Consider the following 26,012-nt stretch of genomic DNA (forward strand, 5'->3'; position numbering starts at 1 on the left):
GAAAAACGATTGATCAATCTACAGCCTAAAGGAAGATGTCATCAAGATTTTTAGAGAAGCCGGTTTTGAAAAACCAATCCGTAAATCATATTGTTCATTTATCATTCCGCCTGATGCATCTTTCAACACCGAACTGCAGGCTTTAAAAGTGTCAGCAGCTGTCAGAATGATAAATAAATTGCTGAACCATCAGGAATAGTGCCATCTTTTTCAAATGCTGGAACCCTCATCGCTTTATAGCATCAGAGAATATTCGTGGTTTTTCTTTTTCTTCACCAGCTAACTAACATTCATCATTTAACTTTCTGGAATATAAGATTTTCTTGAGACAGCTGAATTGGGCTAATATTTTACTAAAGATACAACTATAAGAAAAATAAATTAAATTTGTTGAAATGAATCTTTATTTAAACCATTTCTTTTTAAGGCTCAATAAAAGATAATTATTGATATTTGTTAATGCTTTAAAATTAATCCATGATATCCACATGTTTGTTCCTTACTTTCGACTAATTCAGTAGCTGCACTTGCGAAACGATACATTTTCACCAACATCAGAAGGGACAGCAAATGGTTCCAACATCTCCCGGATTTAGGCAAACTCCAGCAGGGGTACAAACAGTGTTATACCGAACATAGTTGTAGACATCTCGGTCTCTAAAACCAGTGACTACTTCGAAGTGGTTCAGCAAGTTAATGGCAAAGTTTTCCGGCTCTGCAACATTATCCTGGAATGTAATTTGGTGAGAAATAGCATTTGCAAGATAGTAGTATTAATTGTTATGGAGCAGCAGGTTTTTGTGATGGCGCGCAATTGAATGAAATCCATTTTTGATTGTTGCTCCCCAAGTAGTGCACCGCCCGCCGCCCACACAAAAAAGCTTAATCGAACATTAGCGAAACTTTTGGGGTGATGATATTTTTCATACTAATTACTAATTGATTCTTAATTTTTTCCTGCACTGTCATGTATATCAACTCACTGCAGCTGCTGTCCGATCTATTTTTCATTTTAGCTAGGTTTGAATCGAATTCGAACCCAACCTTGGAGTCCTTTGTACAATCGGAACGATAAAATAATTATTCGGTTGTCGGTTGCTGGTCAATCGTGTAAACCTCAGGTGTACTTGACCGTTATGCATGTCCGCTCTGGTTTCGCAGTTTAATTAAAATGGACAGCAAATGCTACCGATGTCGGCCAGATCGATGCAGCCGGACTTGGAGCATACTACTGAGTACTTTACCGTGTTGCGGATGGGACCACGGTGACGGCCAGCGTCGGTGTTAAATGTCAGATCCACATCGCTCAGCTTCGACGATAAATCTGCGTTTTCCTGCGGTGCTACCGTTGTTGTCGGACTTTGCTGATCGATCGACAGGCATGAATTGATGGGTACGAGGGTAGGATAACAAAAGCAAAGCATCAATTACGAGTAATGATTGCATGGGCTGCAGACGATGAGTTATGAACTAAACCGGAAATACGATGCCTCTGCCGCATGAAATGCTATTTATGGATGGAAGGCGATATTTCCCTTTATATTATGCTTTTTCATGTTTTGATGAAAATAATAATCTTATATCACTACGAACGAGTGAAAAATGGTGCTGTATAAATTTAATTGAAATTTCATTGATTGCTTAAAATTGTTTAATTAGAACTTCAAACTGAAAATATAAATGCTACGTTCTAGATACACTAATACATACAAATGTGTGCCGATAAAGAATAGTCTGGGAATTGAATTCCAAGTGCTGCAGTTTGCATAAACTATCAATATCTGTCGTCCTTCTGAAATTAGAAATTTTCATCACTAGAAGTTGTCACTTTGCTTTCATGCGTCATCGATTTTCAAGGATCACAAAGTGCTAACAAGCTTGTCAATATACTCTACAGCATAAAATATTTAACTGTAAATCCCCCATTACGACCAACTTTTCCACTCGTGGCGTCTTGTATGTTTCTTACGTTACCACTTCGGCATCGGAAAATAGAGTTCATATTTATCGCTCGATTTCCAGTTGACGATCCTCGAACAGCAAGAAGCAGTACGACCGAAGCGAATAACGAGGCCCATAAGCTTCCCAGCTTCCCGTACTTGTCCTCCTCAGTTACCAACCGAACGGTCCGTGATTTTCAATCCCTTGAACAAACTGGTTCTTGCTTGAAACTTAAGGGAACAGAATTAGAGCTCGATGTCATACAGTCATCACCGAAAGTACAATCAATTTGCACGCTCCATTAAATGCACGCCGCATTCGGGCGCTACTCGGCGTGAGCGCCTGGCGGATGGCGGCAGTTTCCTGCTGGAAACGCACAACAAGCCGAGGAAAATTGTCGAATGAGGAACTTTCCTTCGCATGGCTATATCCGTTGCCGGTTAACCTCTTGAAAATAGCTGTGCTTTCTGGGACTGAAAATGTCGGTCGATTGAGTTTGAAAGATTGTAATTCATCTTTTTTAATGGTTTTTACAATTTTTACCAAGTAATGAGCAGCCGCAAAGATAAATCCGATAGCGATTTACTGTGTTCCTCAATTTTACGACTCAACTATAGCCGCGCATATTCCTCTCCACCAGAAGCTGTTGAAAACCGAAAGGAAACATTTTCTTAAACTTCGACTTCGAAGAGTCAGCTGCGGGAAGTGGTTCGCAAACTGCTTCAACTGTTGGCTCATTGCTCCTGTAGCAACGGTGGGTGTACCGCACCGTCTACTTCGGATTCGGCAAGGAAACGATCGAACGAGGACCGCGGTGGATTGAATAAAATGAGCAACTCAAACCGAGTTGATATGAAATTTCATATATAAATTAATTCACATCAGCTGAATCCACCATCAGCCCGAGTTCAAGCTTCTACCATTTTCCAGTTTCGGTGTTCGACTAAAGTTATTGCTTTTCGATGTGTATCAATCAGTTGAGGGGGGGGGGAGGTGAACACATCGTTAAGAAGGAAAATTGTTAACAGTGTACAGTGTGTCCAATTTAACGAATTTTTGTTGTGTCATTATTCAATATTCAGTCAATTTCACGGAAAATTTGAAACATCAGATTATAAATGATCTAACCTGTTGTTGGGCGCGATTGAAAGGGCCCTTTCTTCTTCGTAAATCTATTTTGGTAATTCAATCAATACCAACACGTGTGAACCTACCCTTTGCGGAGGCTGAATTTCATAAGCTATTTTTCTGTTCCCATAAATCGAAATGTGGGTCCTAACCTTTTAAAATATTCCATCAATTCGCAAAAGGAGCAACACTGCTTTACCAATAATAATAATAAACGGCATGTCAATACTGAACGCGCAAGTCGTGCACTTTTCAATTTCAGCTAGAGGGTTTCCTCCATACTACTATCAATAAATTCCAACAAAAAGCAACTTAATTTCAGAGTGAATTTCGCATAACTCCTGCGAATGCATACCTACTGAAATTGAACCAGCCGGAGGAAACTCTTCTTGCCACTTGTATACGACCTCTCTGGCACTGTATCCTGTTCCGGGCTTCGAACTACATGTATTTAAATAGTGCTCTCCTATCACCATCATCGTACCGGTTTCATCGTCAGAACAGAGTCACTCTACAGATGGCATTTTTGTCGTGCTGTCTGCAAGAGAAAACGCACCAAGACAGCAGCATGTTTCAGTATGCTTGGGCGGAAAATTAACGATATCGTTTTTCAATTTTCTTCCTGCGTGTCGAGAGAAGAAGCAAACCTGCGTCTCCACTCACTGCCGTGCCTGAAATGTATGCACAGTTGGTTGAACATTATTAAAACGTTTTTATTTTTTTCTTCTCCACTAAAAAAAGGCTATTATTTTAAAACAAACAAGATTAATCGATATAGTTTGCTCTAAAATTAGAAATGGAAATGAATTCAATAGACATGAGGACTATGTAGGGGACGGCCTGGTATTTCGCCTTTCGCCAATAAATATACTTTGCTGACATACAATTTTATTATGTTATAACTATTTTTTCAAGACTGTAAATAATCTACTTATTTTTATTCAAAGAACGTCAAAACCACCTGTTCCTCCACTAGAACTAGGCCATAGGCCGAATAAAATGAATGCCATCGCTTAATGGATTGAAAACACCCTCCCGTACCCTAATTATAAATAACAAAAATTAAGTTGCAATTAGGTCTTAGATTGCCTGATAGAAGACATTTGATTGGTTAATCGTCCACCATATAAAGTTATTACCGTTAGGTGTAAACAGAATCATGAAGTATTTTCTATCACAAATAACATTAAAAAGTTCAGCGTGGTTGCTGAACAGCTGCATAATGTGCCTGGCATACCTGCGAAATAAAACAGATGCGACAGGAGCCTACAGCTTCTTATACAGCATCTTATCTCATCTTATCTTCCTGCAGCAATTTTTGTTCTAACCTCCTCGTGGTATTAATCGGAATATGAGAAAGTGGAGATGTGTATAATCGTAGAGATCGTATAATCAACCCTAGAAAAACCAACAATTGCAGCAAAATAGTCATCAAAGAGTGTCGTAGGTTTACTGATGACAAGTACTCGCGAGCTACTGAGTTACATTGGCCATTCTCTTTATTGAGTGTCTCTAAACAATCCCGGTAAAAACGGAAGTCGCTTACCAACACAGAAGGTGGTACTCATGAGCATTTACAGCTCAAAACATTGAAAAAAGGCCCGTCACGACTATTTTTGGTAGGAAGGAAATTTGGTCGTATGTTCAAGAGTAACTTTCCAGAAGGGTGTAGATTTTAAGAAATGATTTTTTTTTCATAAATTCATATCATGAAAACTGTTCATGCGATCAAAATGACGTCAAAGGAAAAGTAGTAGCAAACTGAGTGTATTTTCGGAACAATAATTACACTAAAAGAAAGAGAGACTTCCAAGAAATCAAGTGGAGCCAGAAATAATACATAATTTCCCTCAACTCATTGAAATTATGGTGAAGGAAGAAAGCGTGGTCGTACGGTACTATATTTCTTCTTTGCTAATAAAGGTTAACCGGACGCTCGGGGATGAACTAATGTAGAGCACTGAATTAAGAGACTGGCCAAAGTAACTCAGTAGCTCGCGAGTATTTGTCATCGTTAAACTAGCAACACATCACTACACTAGTAATCAGTAAGTGTCGTTGGTTTAATGATTCGAGTTATTGCCTGACATGGCCAGTCTCTCAATTCAGTACTCTAAACTAATGGCATTTAGATCAGAAACCAAGCCTGCAATAGACCAAGTATATAACTCTCAACTCCGCGCTCTGAAAATTAGATTAAAGACACCTAGTATGGGACGGGAGGGTATTTTCAGCCCGTTAAGCGGATACCTGAAAAATATTCTGGAATTACGTTGAAATTATATTTATTGGAGACAAGATTTTCATACCAATTAATAGAATAACGTTTACTGAATATCGGAGTGCATTTTGGTCTCAATAAAACGCTACTGAATTTGAGTTATAGCTGCGATAAATGATGAAGTTGCTGTGGCTGTTTTATGCCCATTTTCTATAGTGGCGTCTGTGTTGTTTAAATATTCGACATGACGAAAGAGGCTGAATAATACATGGTTTGTTATAAAGTAATCTCCTAAATAACTCAATTCGTGGTATTGCGCGTGCGCCCACCGTAATTTCATAGTTGCGTAATTAACAATAGAGCAAATTTTTGGCATATTGTTGGGGCTCATCAAAGGCTTATCGTCTACCAAAAACCAGCTGTAACTATTTGAAGAAGCCCAAGAAATTACAATGAGCAAATAGTACCATCCAAGGGCTTATTCGGTGAATTACTGTCCTTCAAAAACAGATCAAAGGAGAGACAGATGGATAACGTGTTGACGGTTAATGGATAACATGTCGGTATTGCCTTCATACCGGCTCATTGAAGATAACTAGTTTTGCAGTGACAACAGCTTGCTTCTGGCGCTAGTGTACATTAAATAGTTCATATACACTAGCACCAGAAGCAAGTGGTTGTCACTCAAAAACTAGCTATGCCAACACGATAGAGGAGTTTAAGGTGCATCTGCCACGCATATTTGTAGTAGTGTAAAGGGAGCACCATAGGCTGAAATCAAAAACAAAATCTGTAAATTGCAAGTGAATGAAAATTGATTTATATTTTCATACCAGAGGGGAATTTTTATGTTCCTACGTGATAAAAAGATTTAAAATTATTCTGTGATATGTTCCGCATTCACAGGTGTTTAGTTTCTAGAGCAAGTGAGCGTGATAATAATTGTGTATTTTCCAAACCATCATCAAGAGCGGATACGCGTAAGCGATTGCTTCTATTTTCGGCCTAATCAGGTGCTAGTGGAAAAACAGTGGTTTTTATGTTTATTGAATAAAAATGAGCATATAATGTTATAACACAATAGTTATAACACATTAAAGCCTATGAGTGCTACACTCGTTTCAGTACTGTTACAAGGTATCCCGGGGAAAGTGGGACCTAAAATTTCATAATTAAAGTTTTTTCGACTGTGTAATCGACACCAATTGATTTTAAAATTCTTGCGGCACAGAAAATCTTCAATGGTATCACTTCTAAGGTTTAATTACAAAGAAGGACTATCGATTTACATGAAATGAATCTGAAGAGAATTCAAAATAACGACGATAGGTCCCACTTACCCCATTTACCGGGGCAACCCATTCAAATTTGATTAAAAAGTATAACAGAAAATTGTGCAAGTTATTAAGCAGAAACGTAAAGACAAAGCAACCAAAAAACAATGTTTCCGTTAATGGTTCATCCAAAAATGCCGTAACAAAATGAGATCACTATCAAAGCATAACTGGCGACTTTATAATTAATAGCAAAGCCTATGTACTACATTCCGTTATCGAAACTTGACCATCTGTTTTTATACGACAGACGTCGCAGCCAGCTGTTAGAGTACAAGACAATTGCAGGGCCAGTTGCTACGATCCTATTGACTCTAACAGTCTCTTCCAACCGAGATTCAAACATACGACGACTGGCTTATTAGGCCAGCGTCATACCCCGAAGCCAACTGGGAGGCTTTATAATTCATATTAATTATATACGCAATTCGTGAGCAATTAACTTTGTTTATGAATCTTCAGAATGTGACCAAACAGTTTGCTCCGTCATAAGTCATGTTAATGGCTTATAGCGGCAAAATTTTTATTTGGAAAAGCACAGCAAAAAAGGGAATGTATGCTGAATTTAGTAGCGTGCTGGAAATACCCTCCGGTAACCTACTACCATGTTTTGTCAGTTTGTTCGTTTTAGGTAAGAAAGTAAAAATCATAAATTTGGTGCCGGTTGGTCCTCCTCACGGTTAATGGGAGCACGTCCTTTTGTAAAGTATTGAAAAAACGGTCAATCCCTCTTATTTTCTTTTGCTTATAACTTTTGTTTATAATAATATTTATGTTATTGGATTTCTGTTTTCTAAGAATTAGAACAAATTGCAAAAAATTCTGAGTATTTTTTGTGGCAGTGTTGCCAAATCTACATTTTTAATTCCATTTGAAAACTAAATTTATAAATTTCTCTCAATAAGTACAATTCGATCAAAAAATTCCAAGCCCATCGTGTTTCCCAGATTTGTTTGAATACCGCAAACTCAGCAGTGACCAACCTCATGTTTTTGTCTTGACCTTGAAATGCGACCAGGCATATAAATTAATATTTTTTTTGAAACGGTAGTTCTTTTACAATTGACGAAGGGACGGTAGAAGAAAGTAATGAAATTTAGAATAAAGGAGAAAGACCCGAAAGGTGAGAGGAAGGGGGGGGGGGAGGGTTTATTAGTAGCTACGCTTAACATCGTTGTGACTTCTATCTTTAATGTCCAATGCTGAAAGGGCTGTCGCATTACAATATACCGCATTGGAAATCTAATGTGGAAATCTAAACGTGATCTGCTAAGGCAGCCCAAGCAACAATGTAAGTTTTATTGTACTTTTATGGCGGTCTCCATGACTAATTTTGGTCTTAAATACCATCATAAGACTGTAATAAAACCCAAAGTGTTACTTGGGAGATTATGCACAAACACGGTTTTCTGGGCAAACAGACGACTAATCAGAGCTATATTGGATCTAGTGGTGAGCGTTTCGGGAACACTCTCGAGTTCCTTCGAGACGCGGCCAGGGGGTTGAGACAAGGTGACGGTTTAACCTGCATTCTATCCACTTTTCGGGGGTGATCGGACGAGCGAGCATCAAAAAAAGAAGTACGATATTCAGCAAAGGTATATACACATACATGAAAATACAGTAACAGTATCATGGCACTCACATCTTTTACTAAACCAAGACAAACTTCAACTAAAATTCAATTCAGTAGAAGAAATTCACACAAATTCTAGAAAATATAGATTTAAAATTAATATTAATTGAGATAAATGACTTGAGAAATAAATAGTGGGTTTGGAATACAGAAATAAAAACACTTAAGAACATGTTTAAGTGCATCAAAATTAAATGCATATTGAAGCTACATTGTATCAATACAATTAGTAAAAGGAATCTATTGCTTATAGAAAATTGTTGTATCACACTTTCTACCAGGAACTGTACAGGTCGATGAATGGAAGCAGATCATTTTATTCTTGAAAGAGAGGTTTGATGGTTTAGTTTAGTAGAGAATTCAATATTTGTGTATTTTTTTATCGCAGCAGCAGCATCAAGAAACGGGTACCTGTTCTGCCCATGGAAGCATAATTGACGTAACAACCTTCACCATCGTTGTTGGGAAAACGCGTTTATATTGTTTTAAGATAAATAACTGTATCTGTTAACATTTTCAACTAAATAATCTGTCATTTCAATGAAGATTATTCATAAGAAATGGGCCGACAAGGTTTTGTAATTCAGTGCAAGTTTATTTCATCTAAAAAATGCCTACGCCAGTTTTTGCGAATAATCAGTCGTTTTTATGAACATTTATTCCCATAGTTTGGCGTAAAAACTAGGTAGCTACGTTCGTAGCACATATCAGCTGTATTCCCTGTAGCAGTAGCACTCACACGGAAAGAAATCTAATTCCGATACCATGAATAAAATCAGGGCCGGCGCTAGCCAATTTGTCGCTCCACGCAAATCGTCAAAATGGCACCCTTAGAATTTAGTCGTAAAAATAAGTCAGATTTATTGGGATAGATATTGCATTTGTAACGACATCTTAATTACAAGGCGCTCCCCTTCAAGTGGCGCTCCAAGCAACTGCTTGTTTTGCTTAAGGGAAGCGCCGGCCCTGAATAAAATCATGAAATCATGGAGTTTGAATTGCTGTCAAATTATGACTAAACTGCCATATCAGGCAGTACAAAATCATGAGTAATAGTTCATGATCTTGCGTTGTGGTGTACTGCAAGAAGTTCGTGATATCATGATTATTATTCATGGTGTATTTTCATAAAACATAAGCTAGAAACCTGAAATCATGAGTCATTTTGCTCATTTTGGAGATCAAATTTCTATCCGTGCTCTACGACAGTTTTTCTCTGCCACCACATTATATTATATGTTGAACAAATAGTTTTTATCTTTGAAAAGAATAAAAGCTATAATAACAATAAAATTTGCAAATGGAACATACCAGCACTTAGATTGTTGAATCTTCATAATTATTCCATCCAACTCTTTACGTCGATATGAGGCATGAAACTGACAATGGTTAATATAATAAACGTTTAACGGAAAATCTTATTATTGAATATATACTTCAATTTAAGTTTGTTAATTTATAAAAAACATCAAAAACATCAAAAAAGATACATTTATGTTCGTTCACCGTGTTTGAAATTACGTTTGATTATTTCTACTTGGTCTAATATTCACGACAAATTTTTATATAAGCCTAAAATTATGCTAATGTTGAGATGCAGGAACTAATCGGAGTTCACATGCCATACCTTTAATTGAAGTGGTTTAGTTGACATCAGACCTCTTTTGAAAGATCACGAACTATGTAAGAAATGGTTCAGAGTTTTTCCGGTGTTCCTTGGGGGACCGCGACATAGCTGTTTTAGATAATGATTTGAAATTTGTTGAAAACATGCTGATTTTTTCTTAACAAATCATCGACTGTGGTCATATCAGTTACCTTGCTGCAGTAACAAGCCATGTGCGCGCCATGCGGATCCGGGATGACACTAGGACGGGAATCCGGAACCGGTTCCAATAGAGAAACATTTCAGCATCGGTACAATATGTCACATGACATATCACGCATATCAAAAAAACATCAGCACTTCACAAGACAGTGATTGGTGACCATCTCATGTCTCTTGGGTGCTATATGGCCGCTTTCGGGCCCGGGAAGATTTTCTACTCCAAGCACGGTACGGATTTCGAAGGAACTTGTCCAGGACATGAAATCGGCCATATGGCCTGTGAGAGACATCCCAGCTAGCATTTTCATATGTATAAAAAAGATAAAAATCAGCATTACGTACAGATATACATGCTAATAAATCGTATTTGTTGCGCAAAAATGGCATATCCGTACTATTTTGGAGGCGATATACGTGACTACAAATAATTTTAAGCGTTACGACTATATAAGTATTTATATCCGATTAAGCGCGAGTTGCTCCGTACTACTATACGATTTTGTGCAAAAAATCATATGTATGTCAGTTATTATCATTATATACGATAGAAAATCAACTTGGTTCCACTTTACCCAGCTTTAGTTACGATTTCGAGTTTAAAAAAAAGCTAAGCCTAGGTGCTAATTCCGTTATCGAAATTTGATCTTCTGTTTTTTATACGACAGACTTCGCAACCAGCTGTTAGAATACAGGACAGTGTGGGGTCAGTGCTACGGTCCTATTGACTCTAAAAGCCTCTCCCAGCCGAGATACGAACATACGACGACTGGCTTTTTAGACCAGCGTCTTGCCTCGAGGCCAACTGGGAGGGCGATTTCGAGTTTGTTGTCGAGTTTGATATTTACGATAGTTTCCGTACATTGATATACGAGTTGGTGCTAGCATGGATGAGATGGTCACCAATCGCTATCTTGTAAAGTGCTGATGCTTTTTGATATGCAACATGACATATTTTACTGATGCTGAAATGTCCCTTGGAATCGGTTCCAGATTCCCAGTTTCCTCCCGGATCCGCATTGCGCACACATCGCTTGTAACTGCAGCAAAGTGCGCCATGCGACATTAGGCTATGATTTGTAGATATTATGAAAGTAGAAAAGGTTTTCGTGAAGATTCCCAAGTTTAATGAAAAAATATTGAAAGATAAAAAAGTTACGGCCTTTTTAGCGAATTTTCGGATGCTGAAAATGATGTAGACCTTAGAAAGGTTAATATTAAGAATTCTAATGCAAGACTGAACCTGTTGATAGTTATGACTTCCGGAATTCTGAGGTGATACACAGGCAGTGTGTAACGGAAAATTTGTTCTATTGTGGATGTTTCTTTGTATGGATTGCAAACTGTAGGGAGAGATGTCATTATTGCATAGAAGTCGAACTTACGTCAAATGATTTTTCCATTATTGACGCAATCTTTTCAAACAAAACATGTTTATTTTTATGTGTATTATATAGTAAAGCATGTGTTGCAACGAAAAAGTAGATTTTGGTGAAATTAGTTTTTACGTCGTGCATCCATGGGCAGCTGCTGTTCCTTAAAACTAGAACTAGTGTTCTTGTAGATACAATTAATGATTTCTTAAATTGTTTTTAGTTCTCCCCAAATCTTAATACATCGTTCACATACCCTTAACAACGATGGTAAGGCATTTCTATACTACTTATCTTCTCTGTTTACTACGACAGAGGGTTCCCCATGGCAGTACTCTTGGTTTGTTCATAAAATTTATCCCTAAATGTGAAATAATTTGCTGAGTAAAATTTGGTAAAATAATTATAAATTGTCAGCATTTTAACAGAATTCCAGAGTCAACATTAAATCTTCTGCAACAATACTACTAGAATTAAAAAGAACTTTTTCCTCACTTTCTCGTTGAAATATTGGTAGGCACTGTTTTGAAATTAATTGCTGGCGCTCCTAATACTAGGAATGTAGCTAGTTTTTGAAAATGTCCATATTTCTTTTAACGGAACACTAGGAAACAAACCTAGAAACCCCACGGAAGCATTATCTCCTGTGCATTGTCGTTGTTCATTGTTTTACCGAAGCCTGTGTGAATTATGTATTCTTTGCTGTCTATGTTGCTTGTAAATTGCGACTAAATCCTTACACTGCGCTGTGTTGGAATACAAACTAGGTGTAATTTGTCACATAATCGCTTTCTAGTTGCACTTTAGCGCAATTAGCGAACGTGAAACTGCAAGAAAGACTGTGCAATTAGCAAACGAAAGAAATGGTTTGAGGCGCTAAGGATAGCCTATAGTTTAGAGGTGCTAGAGTATTGATTACTATTGCAGTATTTCTTCGCTTTCTGTGAGCAGTCGTCTTAACATAAATGATTAGTGAGATAATTCTTCTTCACTCATCATGAAATTTTTATATGAACTTCAACCTACAAAACCTTAGTTAGTATAATAATTTCTTTAACATGTGAAATAGGTTTATTTTTAAAATCTGTAGTTAATTTTTAGTATAAAATATGCATAATTTTATACCTTTGGAAAGGATACTGAAGAATTGAATGCTGACAATAATTCTATAATATAATTGTCTTAAATGTTTTCGGTAGTAAAACTACTTATTTTAGAAATATACGCAGAAAAATTACAGCTCATATTACTTCTAGTTATTATTTTCAAGGAACTTTATAAATATTAAGCATTTTGAGAATTAAAAAAAACTTTAAGTTTCACCGCTTGAACACAAATGCACTGCAAATCAATACATACTGTTGTGTAAGTATTGTGGTTTGTGAATGTTGTTAGAAGAGTGCAGTCGATATCCAAAAAAGTAAGCTTTATATGAAATTACTTTAGCATAATATTTTACCTTAAGAATTGTCGGAAGATCGTTTTTAGATTAGATTCTTTATTTCAGAGGGCTGCAGCCTGGGGCTGGTTCAACTAACAAGAATTATTTTTAGGCATATATTTATAAATAAACATTTGCCTCCCATGAATGGCATATTTGATAGATTATCCTGAAAAACGGGAAAACCCAAGTTGATAATACTATAAAGATTTATTTCACCATAAGGTAGATAAAGATTTGCGTTTTACTAACGTTGCGTCAGTACTAACGAAATCAACTTTGGAATAAAATGAAAAGTGAATCTCATTGTAAACAGTCCTTTATTCACTACTTATTCTATTTGAATGTTGTTATTTCATGTTGATGATATTGCACCACCGATGATTGAAAAATTGTCACTCCATTTTACGGCACCGGTTTATTTTCTGCTCTCCATTCACTGGAATCCCTCTCAATCGCCATGAAATAATAACCGAAAACCTTTGCGAAGAAAAAATAATCAGCTTCGCAAAGCAGATTGTGTCCATCAATAAATTGAACGCCCGACCGGATAAGAAAAAGAACATCATTACGGTTTTATTACGGCTTGATAAAAAAAATTTTTGCATCCACTGTCTGTTCTCCTGTAAAGCCTAGTTATAAAATTGAGCCTCATACCGTCGCACCATCTGATCCGATATGTGTTCCGATGCTACGGAAGCAAAACCGAACCGAAACCGCTAACTGCGGTGGAAGGTCGTCGGAGCTCATTCCGGTACGGACCGACGACGACGACGACGACGAGCAGGGCGTTATTTCCACTTCATCGCCTTTTATTGAATACTAAGAGCTTTCCGATAGGAAACGGTCGTCCTCTGATATTTGGCCGTATTTTAGGGCCGTTAAAAACCAAGATAACGTCGTCGTCGTCGTTGGCTGTGCCAACTCTAGGCTGTGGTGTATCCAAGTAAGCAAACGAGCAGGCAGCTTGGAGCATTGTTGTTCGTGTTATTTAAACTTTTGGAGGTATTCCTATATTTTAAATATTCGTTCGAAATAATTGTGCCAAAAGATTTTCAATTTACAATGTTGATTAGATAGAGCAATCCACTCTAAGCCAATTTCCATGCTAAATTGAGAATAAATGTTTTATTTCACAAAACAAACACTCCCTCTAAAAATATTTTTACTGTAAAAACTAACTCAGCGCTCGTTTATCCGGGTATGATTTGAGATCTGGCATCTTATTACGGAAATTATTAGATGGACAATCACTTTGATTGCCATAAGACACTAATATAGCTCGTGAAACCTCATCAGGTTTACGGCGAGTAAAGCTTACGATTGGCTGGTGCTTATCTGTCGCCCATAACCTGCCAAATGGCCTCAGAGCCATAAAATGGTTGTCTCCTTTGCCATGAAATGATGATTCAATATTGATTGGGAAGCGAACGTTTTTACAACTTATTCCGGCAAGTATATTGTTTACGTTCGATGACCGATTTTGATGATGACAATGAAATGACAATGTGATGTCACTGATATGATGTAGCGGCGCGGCGGTGGAGTGATGTGGGGCTTGAACTGGTGATGCTTCTAGGAAGCTGTCACTCAACGAGCAACGAACGGTGTCATTGATTTCGGCTTACCTGGAATGGGAGGAAATCAAAGTCATCCGGAATGGAGCTGACATGGTTCTGTATACGATGCTCCAGGCCCTTATCCAAGTGGTACTTTATGAACGCTTCACGGTCTGGAAAATGATACAAAACAAATCAGATAGCAACCAGAAGGGTGATTTATTGGATGAATTTGATATTTATAAGGGTTGCAGAAATCCAGCGGCAACTTTTTCGTTTGTTTGTTTGGTTGTTTTCGTTACTCGAGAAACATTAAACTTAAAAACATAGTTACACTTAGATTTGACCTTGTGGACCCTATTCTCACCATCTGCATTTTTGACGTAGGACTACGTCTTACGGCAAGTTTTGAGATAGGGTGTCATTCCAAAAAATCAAAAAATGCGAGCGTCACGAAAAATGAAAGGTTTTGAGCACTAATAGCTCAGCGGTTTTCCGATCGTTTTTCAATATTCCTACACCAATCGATCGGAAAATTTTCTAAGAATTGACCCAAATGAAGAGTAGTATGGATTCTTGATGATAAACTATTGAAAAAAAATAATGAACCTATGTTTTACCAGAATTCTTGCTTCGTGATTGGTTGGAAGATTCTTTACGATGATCTAAACCTATACCAAGTTGATATCTGTGCTTGGGAAGTAAGCCAAAATAAGTGACCAAGTTTCCTCATTTCAACAAGATTTCTTAACACCGCGGTTCAACCTAGACCATTTTGATGTCCTTGCTTGGGAAGTACGCCAGAGAGAGTGACAAAGCCCCCTCGTGTCAACAGATTTCTTACGAACGCGATTATACCTAATCCAATCTGAAGTCTGTGTTAGGGAAGTGGCCCAGAAAAAGTGACACAAGTTCGTTGTCCCAACAGATCGCAAATTCTTTACTGCGTGACGATTAAACCTCGGCGAATTTGATATCTGTGTTGGAAAAATGTGCTACATCTGTAGTGTTCGTTTATAATACGGCTCTGTATGAATACGCATGCTTGTTGTTTCATTGGAAGTGTAGTGAAAAGATATGCTATTGATAAAATAGGATTGAATTGGTAAAATCCTTTCAACGTGGGAAACCATGGATAATAAAAACAATCTTTAATTTCAGTAAGGTAGCAGGAAAGTAATAGTTTGTGTTCTTGATTTTGTTAAATTGTTTTCAAATGCACAATCTTTTGAGAATTGAACGTATGCAATGTTACTACTTTGATAAATTGACTGAAATAACTTGATAAATCGAATGATTACAAGCATGAATACATGCTACTATCACTACAAAGAGACTTACGTAGTCCTGCGTCACCTATATATGCGCTCGTGTCTTGTACACAACCCCTCTGATTTTTAGTGGACAGCACAATTTTCCCTTCTGAAACTCATCTAGATGATTACAGTTACCTGGGTGACTTTACTAGAGCCTTATTCTCGAGGTCATCTCACTCACTGAGATGGCTTTGAGAATATGACTCTTGATTTGTACAGTCAATCAGATGGGCGGAGTCACCTAGATAACTTTCCAAATTTCAAATTGTGTTTTCATTCAAAAAATTTAGGTGACGTGACTAGAAGAACCGGGTACTGTAAGAAGAGGTGAAGTGAGAATTAAAACCTTCATTGTTACATGGGTGTAAGAACAGGGTCCGTGAGACAGGTGAGGCAAGTGAGGTGACTGTGGTAATAGTGCCCTTTCATCGACTTACTAATGAAGTCAGGTCTTTGGATATTTAATATAACGATAGCCTGGGCGAAAAAAATGGTAAACTAAAATGGTCGATACAATGTTGAATAATGCGTACCACACGAAAACGGACTTTGGATTGGAGACGCGGGTCGTGAAACCAGGATTATGTCGTACTCTGAATATCATTTTAATTCTCAGCGACTTGCGGTAAAGCGCAAAAATGAAATTTGGTGGCCTATTCTCACAGTCACCTCACTTCTCTCTAGGGCCTTATTATTACAGTCACTCTCACCTCACCTACAGTCCCCATTTGATTTGTATAGTCTCCTAGGTGTGCAGCGTCACCGAGGCGACTCTTAGAATCGCAAATTGTGCTCTTACTTAAAAAATTTAGGTGAGGTAATTGTGAGAATAAGGCCCTTGATTTGTTCTTTCTCTGTCAGAAGTTACCTTCTTCGAAAAGCGAAGAGAATTTTTTGTTTTGCATTGCTGTGTTGTGCTGCCTAATAAGCGTCAATTTGGTTTTATCTTTCTTTTTTTGCCGGAATACTACAGAATGCATGCTATCAAGTTGACCAAACTCGTGATTTTAGTCATGACCTTGAAATGCGGTCAGGCATATAATAATATTTTTTTGAAACGATGATTCTACAATTGATGAAGGGGCGGTAAGGGAAAGTAATGAAGGATTTTTTTTTTGGGAATGGAGGGGAAAGAGTGGAAAGGAAGGGGGGGGGGGGGGGGGGTAATAGTTAGCTACGCTTAACAAGTTGTCGTTGTGACTCCTATCTTTTGTCCAATGCTGGAAGGTGCATGGGTCGAACCAAGCTATAATCAGAGATTATAACCGGATTTGAACCCACAACACCTGCCAAGGCGTGTGGCTTGCTGGTACCCGTGTACCTTTGAACCATAGCACAGAGGAGTATTTGGACCAAAACGCTGGTCAAAATGAGAAAAGTTGAAACTTGTTCAATCCCCTCCAATTAAACCTCGCTGTCTTCCCAGATCACACAATGTAACGTTAATTTTGAAACCATTTGTCTTGTTTACATCTTGCATAGTGCTGTCAAACTTCGAGTAAAAATGGGCCATATATTTTCGCTCATGTAGGTAAGGATATTGCTTTTCACATTTCTAAGGCTATATACAGTAGAGATTTGTATAACGCGGATTTGTAGAACGCGGATTTCTATAGCGCGGGTACCATGATATTTCTATAACGCGGTTTTCCGCGTATAACAAATACACGTAGCATATGGATATTGAGTTAATTGGGACTAAACTCGAATTTTGAGCGATTTTGAACAGATATGACCGTGGTGTCTTTTAAGAAGTTGTAGGGCATATAACAGTTGACTCTCTAAGTGATATACGGAAACCACAAAGTTACGGGTTGGCCAGCTGGAGATTCCGGAATATCCGTTGAAATTTTCGTATTGGTAAAATGGGTTAAAATTGGTAAAATATTTTTGAAGTAACTAAAGTCGGGTAAGTGATACGAATTAAAAAAAAAGTAATGAATAAGCGACCTTAGAAAGCCATAAGGTGGTCCTCCGAAAAATTCATAATATATCGTGAATATTTTGAGTGTAATTTGACTACACTAGAAGTATATTTCGACTATTTGTGACTCAATTTGGTCATTGGATGGTTTACCGGAAGAAAATTCAAAGCTTACCTGAAATTGGTCACTGGAAATGCAAGTTTTTTTTTTAATTTGAAACAGTTCAAAATGAAATGGAATAGGTATCAGCAATCCTCAACTAAATAGGCCGCTCACGACTCGACATGGCCGCCAAAACGTTCACTGGAAAATTAGAATTTGCCGTCAAAGTGAACAATAAGTGAAAATTCATGTTGAAGTCCGCGCTGCAATTTGAAAAAGGTTTGATATAAAACATTTCGGAATACTGCAAATGTTCGCTGACAAATAAACGAGGTTAGCAAGTTTGTTGAAATTACCAATTTTGCTAGTGTAATTTGATAGATGTGGTATAGTAAACTGAACTTTCGGTAACAATTACTATACTTACAAATCTAATAGCAAATATATCAACTTTTGTATAAGCTCTTCACCAAGTATTGTGCACTTCTGGGAAAATTTTAACAGAAATCTAACCATCGTAGTTAGCCATGGCCATTCCGAAATCCGCGTTGACGGTATCTAATATTTTTATGGTTTTTGCCTGAGAAAAAGTGATAGAGAAGTGTTATTGCTTTTGTTTTCACCTTTTCCTGGACAATTCAGAATGGGGCTTCTTGTAAGAGCGAACAGGCTACGAAAACTTTGTTGCTTTCGTCAACGTGATAAGCAGTTCGATGCCCTTGATCATCAAATTTAATCATTTAATGTCGGATCTTTTGATGCATTTCATAATGGCCAGGTTAAGTCATAAACCGCTGAATTTATATTCCTTTTTCACATAGTTCAATTCGAGATTGAATGAACATAATTCCAAACTCAAAGAACAATTTTCGCTCGTTGACCACTTTTACGGATGTTCCGTATTTGTCGGAGAATCGCATGTTGGCTTCTCAATAGCGCGAATTGTTTACTTTACTTATGTTATGCCACATAATAAGCCATAGGGACTTTAAAAAGAATTTAGAAGCTATGAGAAGACTTCACAGAAATGAAAATTTACCGGATGTTCCGGAAGTTCTGGAAGACCAAGAGGGGATTTTTTCTGTCTCGCCAAGCATCTGTAAGATGGAAAAATATATACTTGACATCTTTCCCAAAGGAACCATGGTCGTGTTGATTCAAAATTTCGTAAAATTCAGGTATAGCCCCAATTAACTCAACTTCCATATGCTACGTGTACTTGTATAACGCGCTTCTTATAACGCGGTCCCAATTACCCGCGTTATACAAATATCGACTGTATATCCTATCGACCAGCTGTAAAAAGACTTTTGAAACTCAAAGATTTTACAATTATTTGTTGATATAGACTTTAGATTTCAATGAATATAATGATGACAAGCGAGCAGTATTTATTATAGCAAATTAGCACAAATATGCTACTACTTTAAAGTGATATTTGTTTATGTTCTCACCTATTCTCATCACAATCTTTGATGCCATTTGATAGCTTAGAGTCCCAGGAAGAGCATTGTGAGTGAACTTTTTGCAATTTCATAAAATAAAAACTTTTTACTAAATGATGAAATATTCAATTTCGTAGCATTTTTCTTATGATAAATTATACTATCATGAAATTTCAAGCATTTGAAAGATAAATTTTATGTCATTGTTGTTGTGAAACACCAGAGGAATGCTCTATAAAGTAATTGAACAAGAAATTTTAGGTATTAAAAGAGAAAATTGCCAAATTTCTTTAATTTCTATCAAATTTGCGCATGCTTTGAGTCTCTTCATTACGCAAATCATTCAATAAACGTGTTATCATTCAAAAGGCCTGTTTTGTAAGAAGAATAAGTATATACCGGATCTGGATTAGATTTTCCTGTGATAATTTCCGAAGGGTCACCCATCGAAGGGATTCAATAATGCACCGAGAGAGAAGCATGCGCAGGAAATCGAAGGCAAGTGTTTAAGATCCCACCTCTCTCTCTCTCTCTCTCTCTCTCTCTCTCTCTCTCTCTCTCTCTCTTCCACAGCTCTCCACAACTCTCCACACACCTCTATTTCTCACCTCTCTATCTCTCTATCTCTCTCTCTCTCTAATACACACCTGTCTTTCTCACCTCTCTCCCTCTCACCGCTCTCGCTCTCATCTCTCTCTCTATCTTACTTCTCTCTCATATAGATCTCTCCCTTTATTCACACAACTTCTGAAAAGTTTCCATCCTTCAACTATCAGTAAAAGCGATATCAGAAAAGTTGTGCTACATTACTAGGTAGAAACAAACATAATTCCATAAAAAATTGCTTCATAGAACTAATAATACTATTTTTCACTCATTACCACTTGTTTACTCTACTAAAAATGATTAACAATACTTTTGTCCAACTTTTCGGCTCAAATACTCCTATGTACATAGAGGCGCTGGACAAAAGAAGTCTGCACAACCCCCCTTATTAACCATAGCGATATTGGTTGAGCTATTTTTAGACACAAATTGTGCCTCTTTCTCCACCTACTGTAGAAACCGCCGACCGAGAAGTTTTAATCTAATTTGTTTTTACTTTCAGGACGACGACACGCTTACGCTTACGGACGAACAACGTCACACGCAGTACCTTGCAAGTTGTCGTCCTGAAAATGAAAACAAGTTAGATTAAAACTTCTCGGTCGGTGGTTTCTACAGTAGGTGGAGGAAGAGGCACAATTTGTGTCTAAAAATAGACATAACATAATAGAAATAGAAAAATAGACATTTTTCGATGAGACCAACTGCATTCCACGTGGAAATTTTTCTAGGTTTTTTAAAATATTTCGCTGTAGCCAGTGGACGCCAAAGGTATTTCGGGTTGTCCTTGAGTATGTCGAAAACTGATTTGTTTCGTCGCTTTGTATTTTATTCTGTCATAATAATATACATATATTATATTTTCATGTATCAAATAAAAATAAAAAATATTTTGTTCGAAAACTAGACTTCGTTTCCAGCCGATTGGTGAAAAGTGAATAAAAATCTGTCGAAAAAGTTACGGCCACTTTCGTGAAATCAGTACCAGTAACATCTATTGCTCTGACTATTTCAGGTCATGATCCAAATCACATCAATTTCCTCATCGAATGCAATTGGTATTTTCGAAAAATGTCTTATTGTAGAAGTTATGGCCGTTTCTATTTCGTCAAAATTTTGCTAGTCCCGATCATTTTGTCTAACCCTTGGAGCAGTCCTTCAGGAACTGTGCTGGAAGGGCTGAACGGTACGTTCTAGAATAGACATACAATCTGAAAGCTGGTGCAACACACACGTTCTGGGTACTGCTTGTACAGTGATAGGCGAGATTTGGAAACCGGTAATTAGGTTGTGGCCAATCGATCCTTGAATATATGCAGATACGTAAGTATTATCAACATGCACATTAGAGGTGGGTTAAACGGCTTTTTTTGTTAGAATCTAGTCACTTTAATAGCTTAGGTCATTCGTAACTTCTGTGGGGTTGGGATTTGAACCCGGGTTCTTGGCGTGAGAGGTGTGAATGCTAACCCCTACACCGGTACTGAGCTGACCCCTTACGGCTCTTTTGTGTGTGCGGTTCTGAACCGTTCATTTGCTACTGCGAACCGATTTAAATGAGTGGCTCATGATTCACAGTTCGTTTAGTCGCCAAGTTGACAGTTCGGTAAATTACGATTCCAAACCAATCTGCGTGTCCCTTTCGCGTGCTCTTGTTAAGACCAGCATCGTTCCTCGAAGCTAACGAGCCGACTATCACCAATTACGAACAAATTTATGAAATTTACGCTGTGACAGATCCTCCAATAAGACCGTATATACTGGAGTTCCATACACCATTTTTTCATTGACTCTCAAGGCTGCATATGATGTCATCGACCGAAAAGGGCTATCGAAAAACATGAACAAGAACAATCGGTTCCCTGATTTGATCTTTGATGGATGGTATACAGTGATGTGATCGGATTCTGGGTGTATTGTCGAGTTCATTCGAATCTTACAGATGGTCTCTCGAGATTCGAATGAACTTGATAACCCACTTGGAATCCGGACACAGCACTGTGTGCCATTCTACTGCTAGAGGCAGTATGATCGTTGCGGCTGCAAAGTCTGTCAATAAAAAAAGGTAACGTCTCAAAACGGTTATTCCCAAGACTTTGCTTAGATGGTCTCTCATTCCTACAGTTTAATATAGCATTACAAGATGTTATGAACCGAGCGGTTATCAACACGCAGGGCACAATTGTTAACAAATCTAGCATGTTCATGTGCTTTGTCGACTACATGGACATTGTCGGCAGAACATTTGCTGCGGTGACTGAACAGTACACCAGACTAAAACGCGAAGCTAAGAAAATTGGGTTACTGGTAAATACGTCCAAAACAATGTACATGCTGTCCGCAAGTACCGAGGCCAATTGAAGCCAAATCGGTAGTAGTGTGACGACCGACGGTGATGATCTCGAGTTAGTTAATGAATTTGTCTATCTCGTCTCACTTATAACAGCGAACAATAACACCAACCCAACCGTGAGATTCGGTATTAGTAGAGGAAGTTGTGTTTGTTATGGGCTTCATAGGCCACTGCGGTCGAGACGAATTGCGATATTGCCTTTATCGCAGATCCCTACCGTGTTCCTCGGGGCAACGGTAACTGGGCAACTGACAAGAGTGGAATGGTAGCGATCGCTGTCATGGGCAGGTATTCCATACAAGAGGTCGACGTAAAGCGAAATTAGAATGTTCCAGTAGAAAACTTATATAAGCGCCATCGTCATCCATGTCGTCAGTAGTATAGTAGTATAGAGCCGGGGTGACTCCTGCTGTTTCAAGCAGTCAGCTCCATTCAAGTCGATCTTGGGCCCCTTGCCGCCTATTTCCTAGTCGTCTTAGAAGTTGCAAATCATTTTGACTTGGTCGAGTCATCCTGCACGGTGAGTCCTGGTACCAGTACGGTTGTTGAAGAGAACTATTTTTGTCGCATTGTCGTTCGGCATCCTTACGACGCGACGTTTCCGACCCACCGTAGCTTACCAGCTTTTGCCAGATGTATAACGGGAATCTCCCCAAACAGTGTCTGCATCTAGTGATTCATACGCCTCCGCCACTCTTCGCTTACAAATTGAATTCTGCCAAATATCGTCCACAGAACTTTCCGCTCGAACACGTATGTCCTCCGTGAGCAGCGCCACGGCTTCAAGTCCATACAGAATTACCGAAAGGCAAAGTAGGCCCGATTACCAGCTTGAATGCGTCGCTGGATCTTATCTCCTTACTAGTGTTGTTGTTCACAGTCACCAGCGATCTCAAATATACGAACTCATCTATCACTTCCAGGTCGTTGCCGCCAACGATTACCGTGCCTAGGAGGCACGCGTTTATTTCCTTTGAGCCACTTCCTTTCATGCATTTGGTTTTCGATGCATTTATTTTAAGCCCAATCCTCGTAGACTTCGTTTTCAGTATGGCGTAGATTTCCTCCACCGACGCAAAGTTTTTGGCTATGACATCAAAGTCATCTGTAAAGCCCAGGAGTTGGCTGTTTCTCGTATCGCTGCCCGCTCGTCAGATCACCCCCTCAAGAGCGATGTTAAACATCATGCAGGATAAGTCGTCACTTCGTCTGAACCCTCGCCGCGTCTCGAAGGGACTCGAGCGAGTCCCCGAGATTCGCACGAAACACATTATTCGATCCAATGTAGCTCTGATCAGTAGCGTCAGTTGATCCGGAAAACCGTGTTAGTGGTTTATCTTTCATAGTTAGTCTCGACCAACTGTATCGTACGTTGCTTTGAAATCAGTAAAGATGTTACGTGTAGGCACGTTGTACTCCCGACATTTTTGCAAGATCTGTCGAATGGTAAAGATCTGGTTCGTAGTTGTGTGAGCCCCCATGAAACCCGCCTGATAATTCCCTATGAAACCCTGTGCTATCGGTGTCAGCTGACGTAACAGGAACTGGGAGAGTAGCTTGTTGGAGGCGTTTACCAGCGTTATACCGCAATGGTTGCAGCAGTCGGGCCAATCATCCTTTTTGTAGATGTAGGAGAAACCACCATTCCTCCGGTAGCTTCTTCTCCTCCCAAGTTTTGGAAATAACCCAGTGTAGAGCCGTTGCCATCGTTTCCCGGCCATATTTATAAAGCTTTGCCGGTAAACGGTCCTAACGGACTTTCTTGGTCTTCAGTTACCCGATTTCTTGTTTGATTTTTCGGAGATCGGATGCTGGGAAATTATTATATTCCATGGCACTCCAAGGGTAACTTCCGTTCGGCCTCCTTCTGCAACTTCGCAATTAAAATTCCGCAAGCACCTCCTCTAGCTACGCCAATGGCGGCACGAGAAGCCAAAATTTCGGTGTGTGGACAAGTGGTTGTCTTTGTGTCGGGCAGGGCCTCTGTTTTCCCTTAGTTTTCGAGAGACGACTACTACGAACGGTCTTCGTCGGCATACATAGCATTAACGCAGGCAGTAAATTAACCATTTTTGATATTTCTAGTGTTTTTTATTGCATCTTGTTGTCTTTTGAAGGCATAACTGTTGGAAATTGGCATCCAAAATACTATTCAAATTTTTCTTGTCAGTAATCAACTGGAAGTAAGCGTTGTCAGCATTATAAGAAAGTTAACAGTGAAGTAGTGCCAAATTAGTGTTTAAGGTGACTTAAGAGGACATAAACGACTCAAATTTTTGAAAAAATCGTTATTTTTTTATTTCAAATTTTGTATCTGCAATCTTTTCCGCTTATTTTGATACTAAATTTGTGATGATCTGAGCACGGGACGTGATCGAAAAACGATCATAGGCGTAAGCTTTCCAGTGCGTCGTGGAACAACCTTAGCGGAAAAAACGCCGCTGCTGTAAAACCACGATTTTGCCCTGGCAATGTTCGTATTATTCGGGTATTTTTCGATTGGTGTGCTATCGAAGAAATTACTTTAAAAATTTATTCTACCACGCCTTCCTCACTTTGGTGGGTTGTGGGAGACGGCTGTAATATTGGCGAAGACTCAAATTCTCAAACAAATTGGAAATACTCTTGTCCTCCCAAGATGAAATGCAAGCACTCATCGCTTAAGTCGGGATGTGTTTGAATATTCGGTCGGTTACCAAGTTATCCAGTGCTCTTTTCGACCTGTCGTCTGACTGATTTAATTCCAAGATTGAAGTAGTCCGTGTTTCTAAAGTCTAAAATTAGAAACCAGTCCTAGAGCGTTGTCTGGTTTTTACGCAACAGATGGCTTTCACAAACTGACTTATTTCCTGTGGTGAAGATGAAAAAGTGAAATTCCTGCGGCTGTGCAATTAGCTAGCTACAAGCTACTGACGGCAACTGTGTTTGTATGATATCTTGTGTATGATTCTTACTGATAGAGGCCTTATTGTCGACAAGTAAGCCTTTGGAAATTGTCATTTCAGGCTAATGCATGTACGAAGGCGCGAAGAATTACTAACGAAAACAGGATTGCTTTAGCTATATTTGCGCTCATATGTAGGGTCATCATGCACAAAAAAATTCAATTACAGCTTCAAAACAGCCAATCTGTAAAATGATCTAGAGATTCAACAAATTGAAAAGTACTACTAAAGTAAGTACTAAAAGGAAATTCTTCGAAATAAACAAAATGCAAATGATTTTGACGATATCCAGAAGGGATGAAGTAACGCAAACATTATAGAAAGGAAACATTAAAGAATTCGGTAGCAAATATTCGACGCGAATTCCGAGAATTTGCAACCGTAAAAAGTGATATGAAAACAAGCTCTGTTATATATATTTTTTCAGAAGTCAAAATAAGAGAATAAACCGTGCAGTTTCATCATAGTGCAAATAAAATCTGTCCATTTTTTCGACTCCGTCAACTCTAAAAAATGCTTGTGCTAATAGTTGTCTTAATAGTTTGCATTTATGGCTGTATGTGCAATCGAGAAATTATCCGACAAAACTTTTAGCAGGTTCCCCACAGCCAGTTTTATATTACTGGAAGCAAACAGGAATCTTCACACGTTTTTAAACATGCTAAAGTCACAAAAATCCACTTCTCCTTTCCGCATACTCACCTTCCGGTGCAACGGCATCAAAGTATTGCTGTGCGGCAGAACTCTCCGCCGGGTCAGCGACTTCAATCTCCTCAGTGCTAACTTTGGCCGCTAATCCCACGGCGATCAGCAGGATTACGGCCGCAAAGCTGCCACCACTTTTCGACGTTGCTTTCGGCAT

At 38.5% G+C, this 26,012-nt stretch overlaps 1 protein-coding gene across 1 annotated transcript; it reads right to left on the minus strand.

The window, feature by feature from the left end:
- Window positions 1–554: 554 nt before the first annotated feature.
- On the minus strand, window positions 555–26,012 carry LOC128736300 (uncharacterized). The gene is made up of 4 exons (XM_053830776.1): window positions 25,853–26,012; window positions 14,528–14,631; window positions 1,245–1,364; window positions 555–728 (listed from the first exon to the last, which is right to left on the minus strand). The coding sequence occupies exons 1-4, from the start codon at window positions 26,010–26,012 to the stop codon at window positions 555–557; spliced, it is 558 nt and encodes a 185-aa protein (XP_053686751.1).

Source organism: Sabethes cyaneus, chromosome 2 (genome assembly GCF_943734655.1).
Source record: "Sabethes cyaneus chromosome 2, idSabCyanKW18_F2, whole genome shotgun sequence".
NCBI classification, from domain to species: Eukaryota; Metazoa; Arthropoda; class Insecta; order Diptera; family Culicidae; genus Sabethes; species Sabethes cyaneus.

Coding starts and splice junctions, on each gene's coding strand:
- LOC128736300 (XM_053830776.1), bottom strand. CDS start 26,012: ATGCCGAAAGCAACGTCGAAAAGTGGTGGCAGCTTTGCGGCCGTAATC. Junction 14,632..25,852: donor TGATGCCGTTGCACCGGAAG/GTGAGTATGCGG, acceptor ATCATTTTCCAG/ACCGTGAAGCGTTCATAAAG. Junction 729..1,244: donor GTGGTCCCATCCGCAACACG/GTAAAGTACTCA, acceptor ATTACATTCCAG/GATAATGTTGCAGAGCCGGA.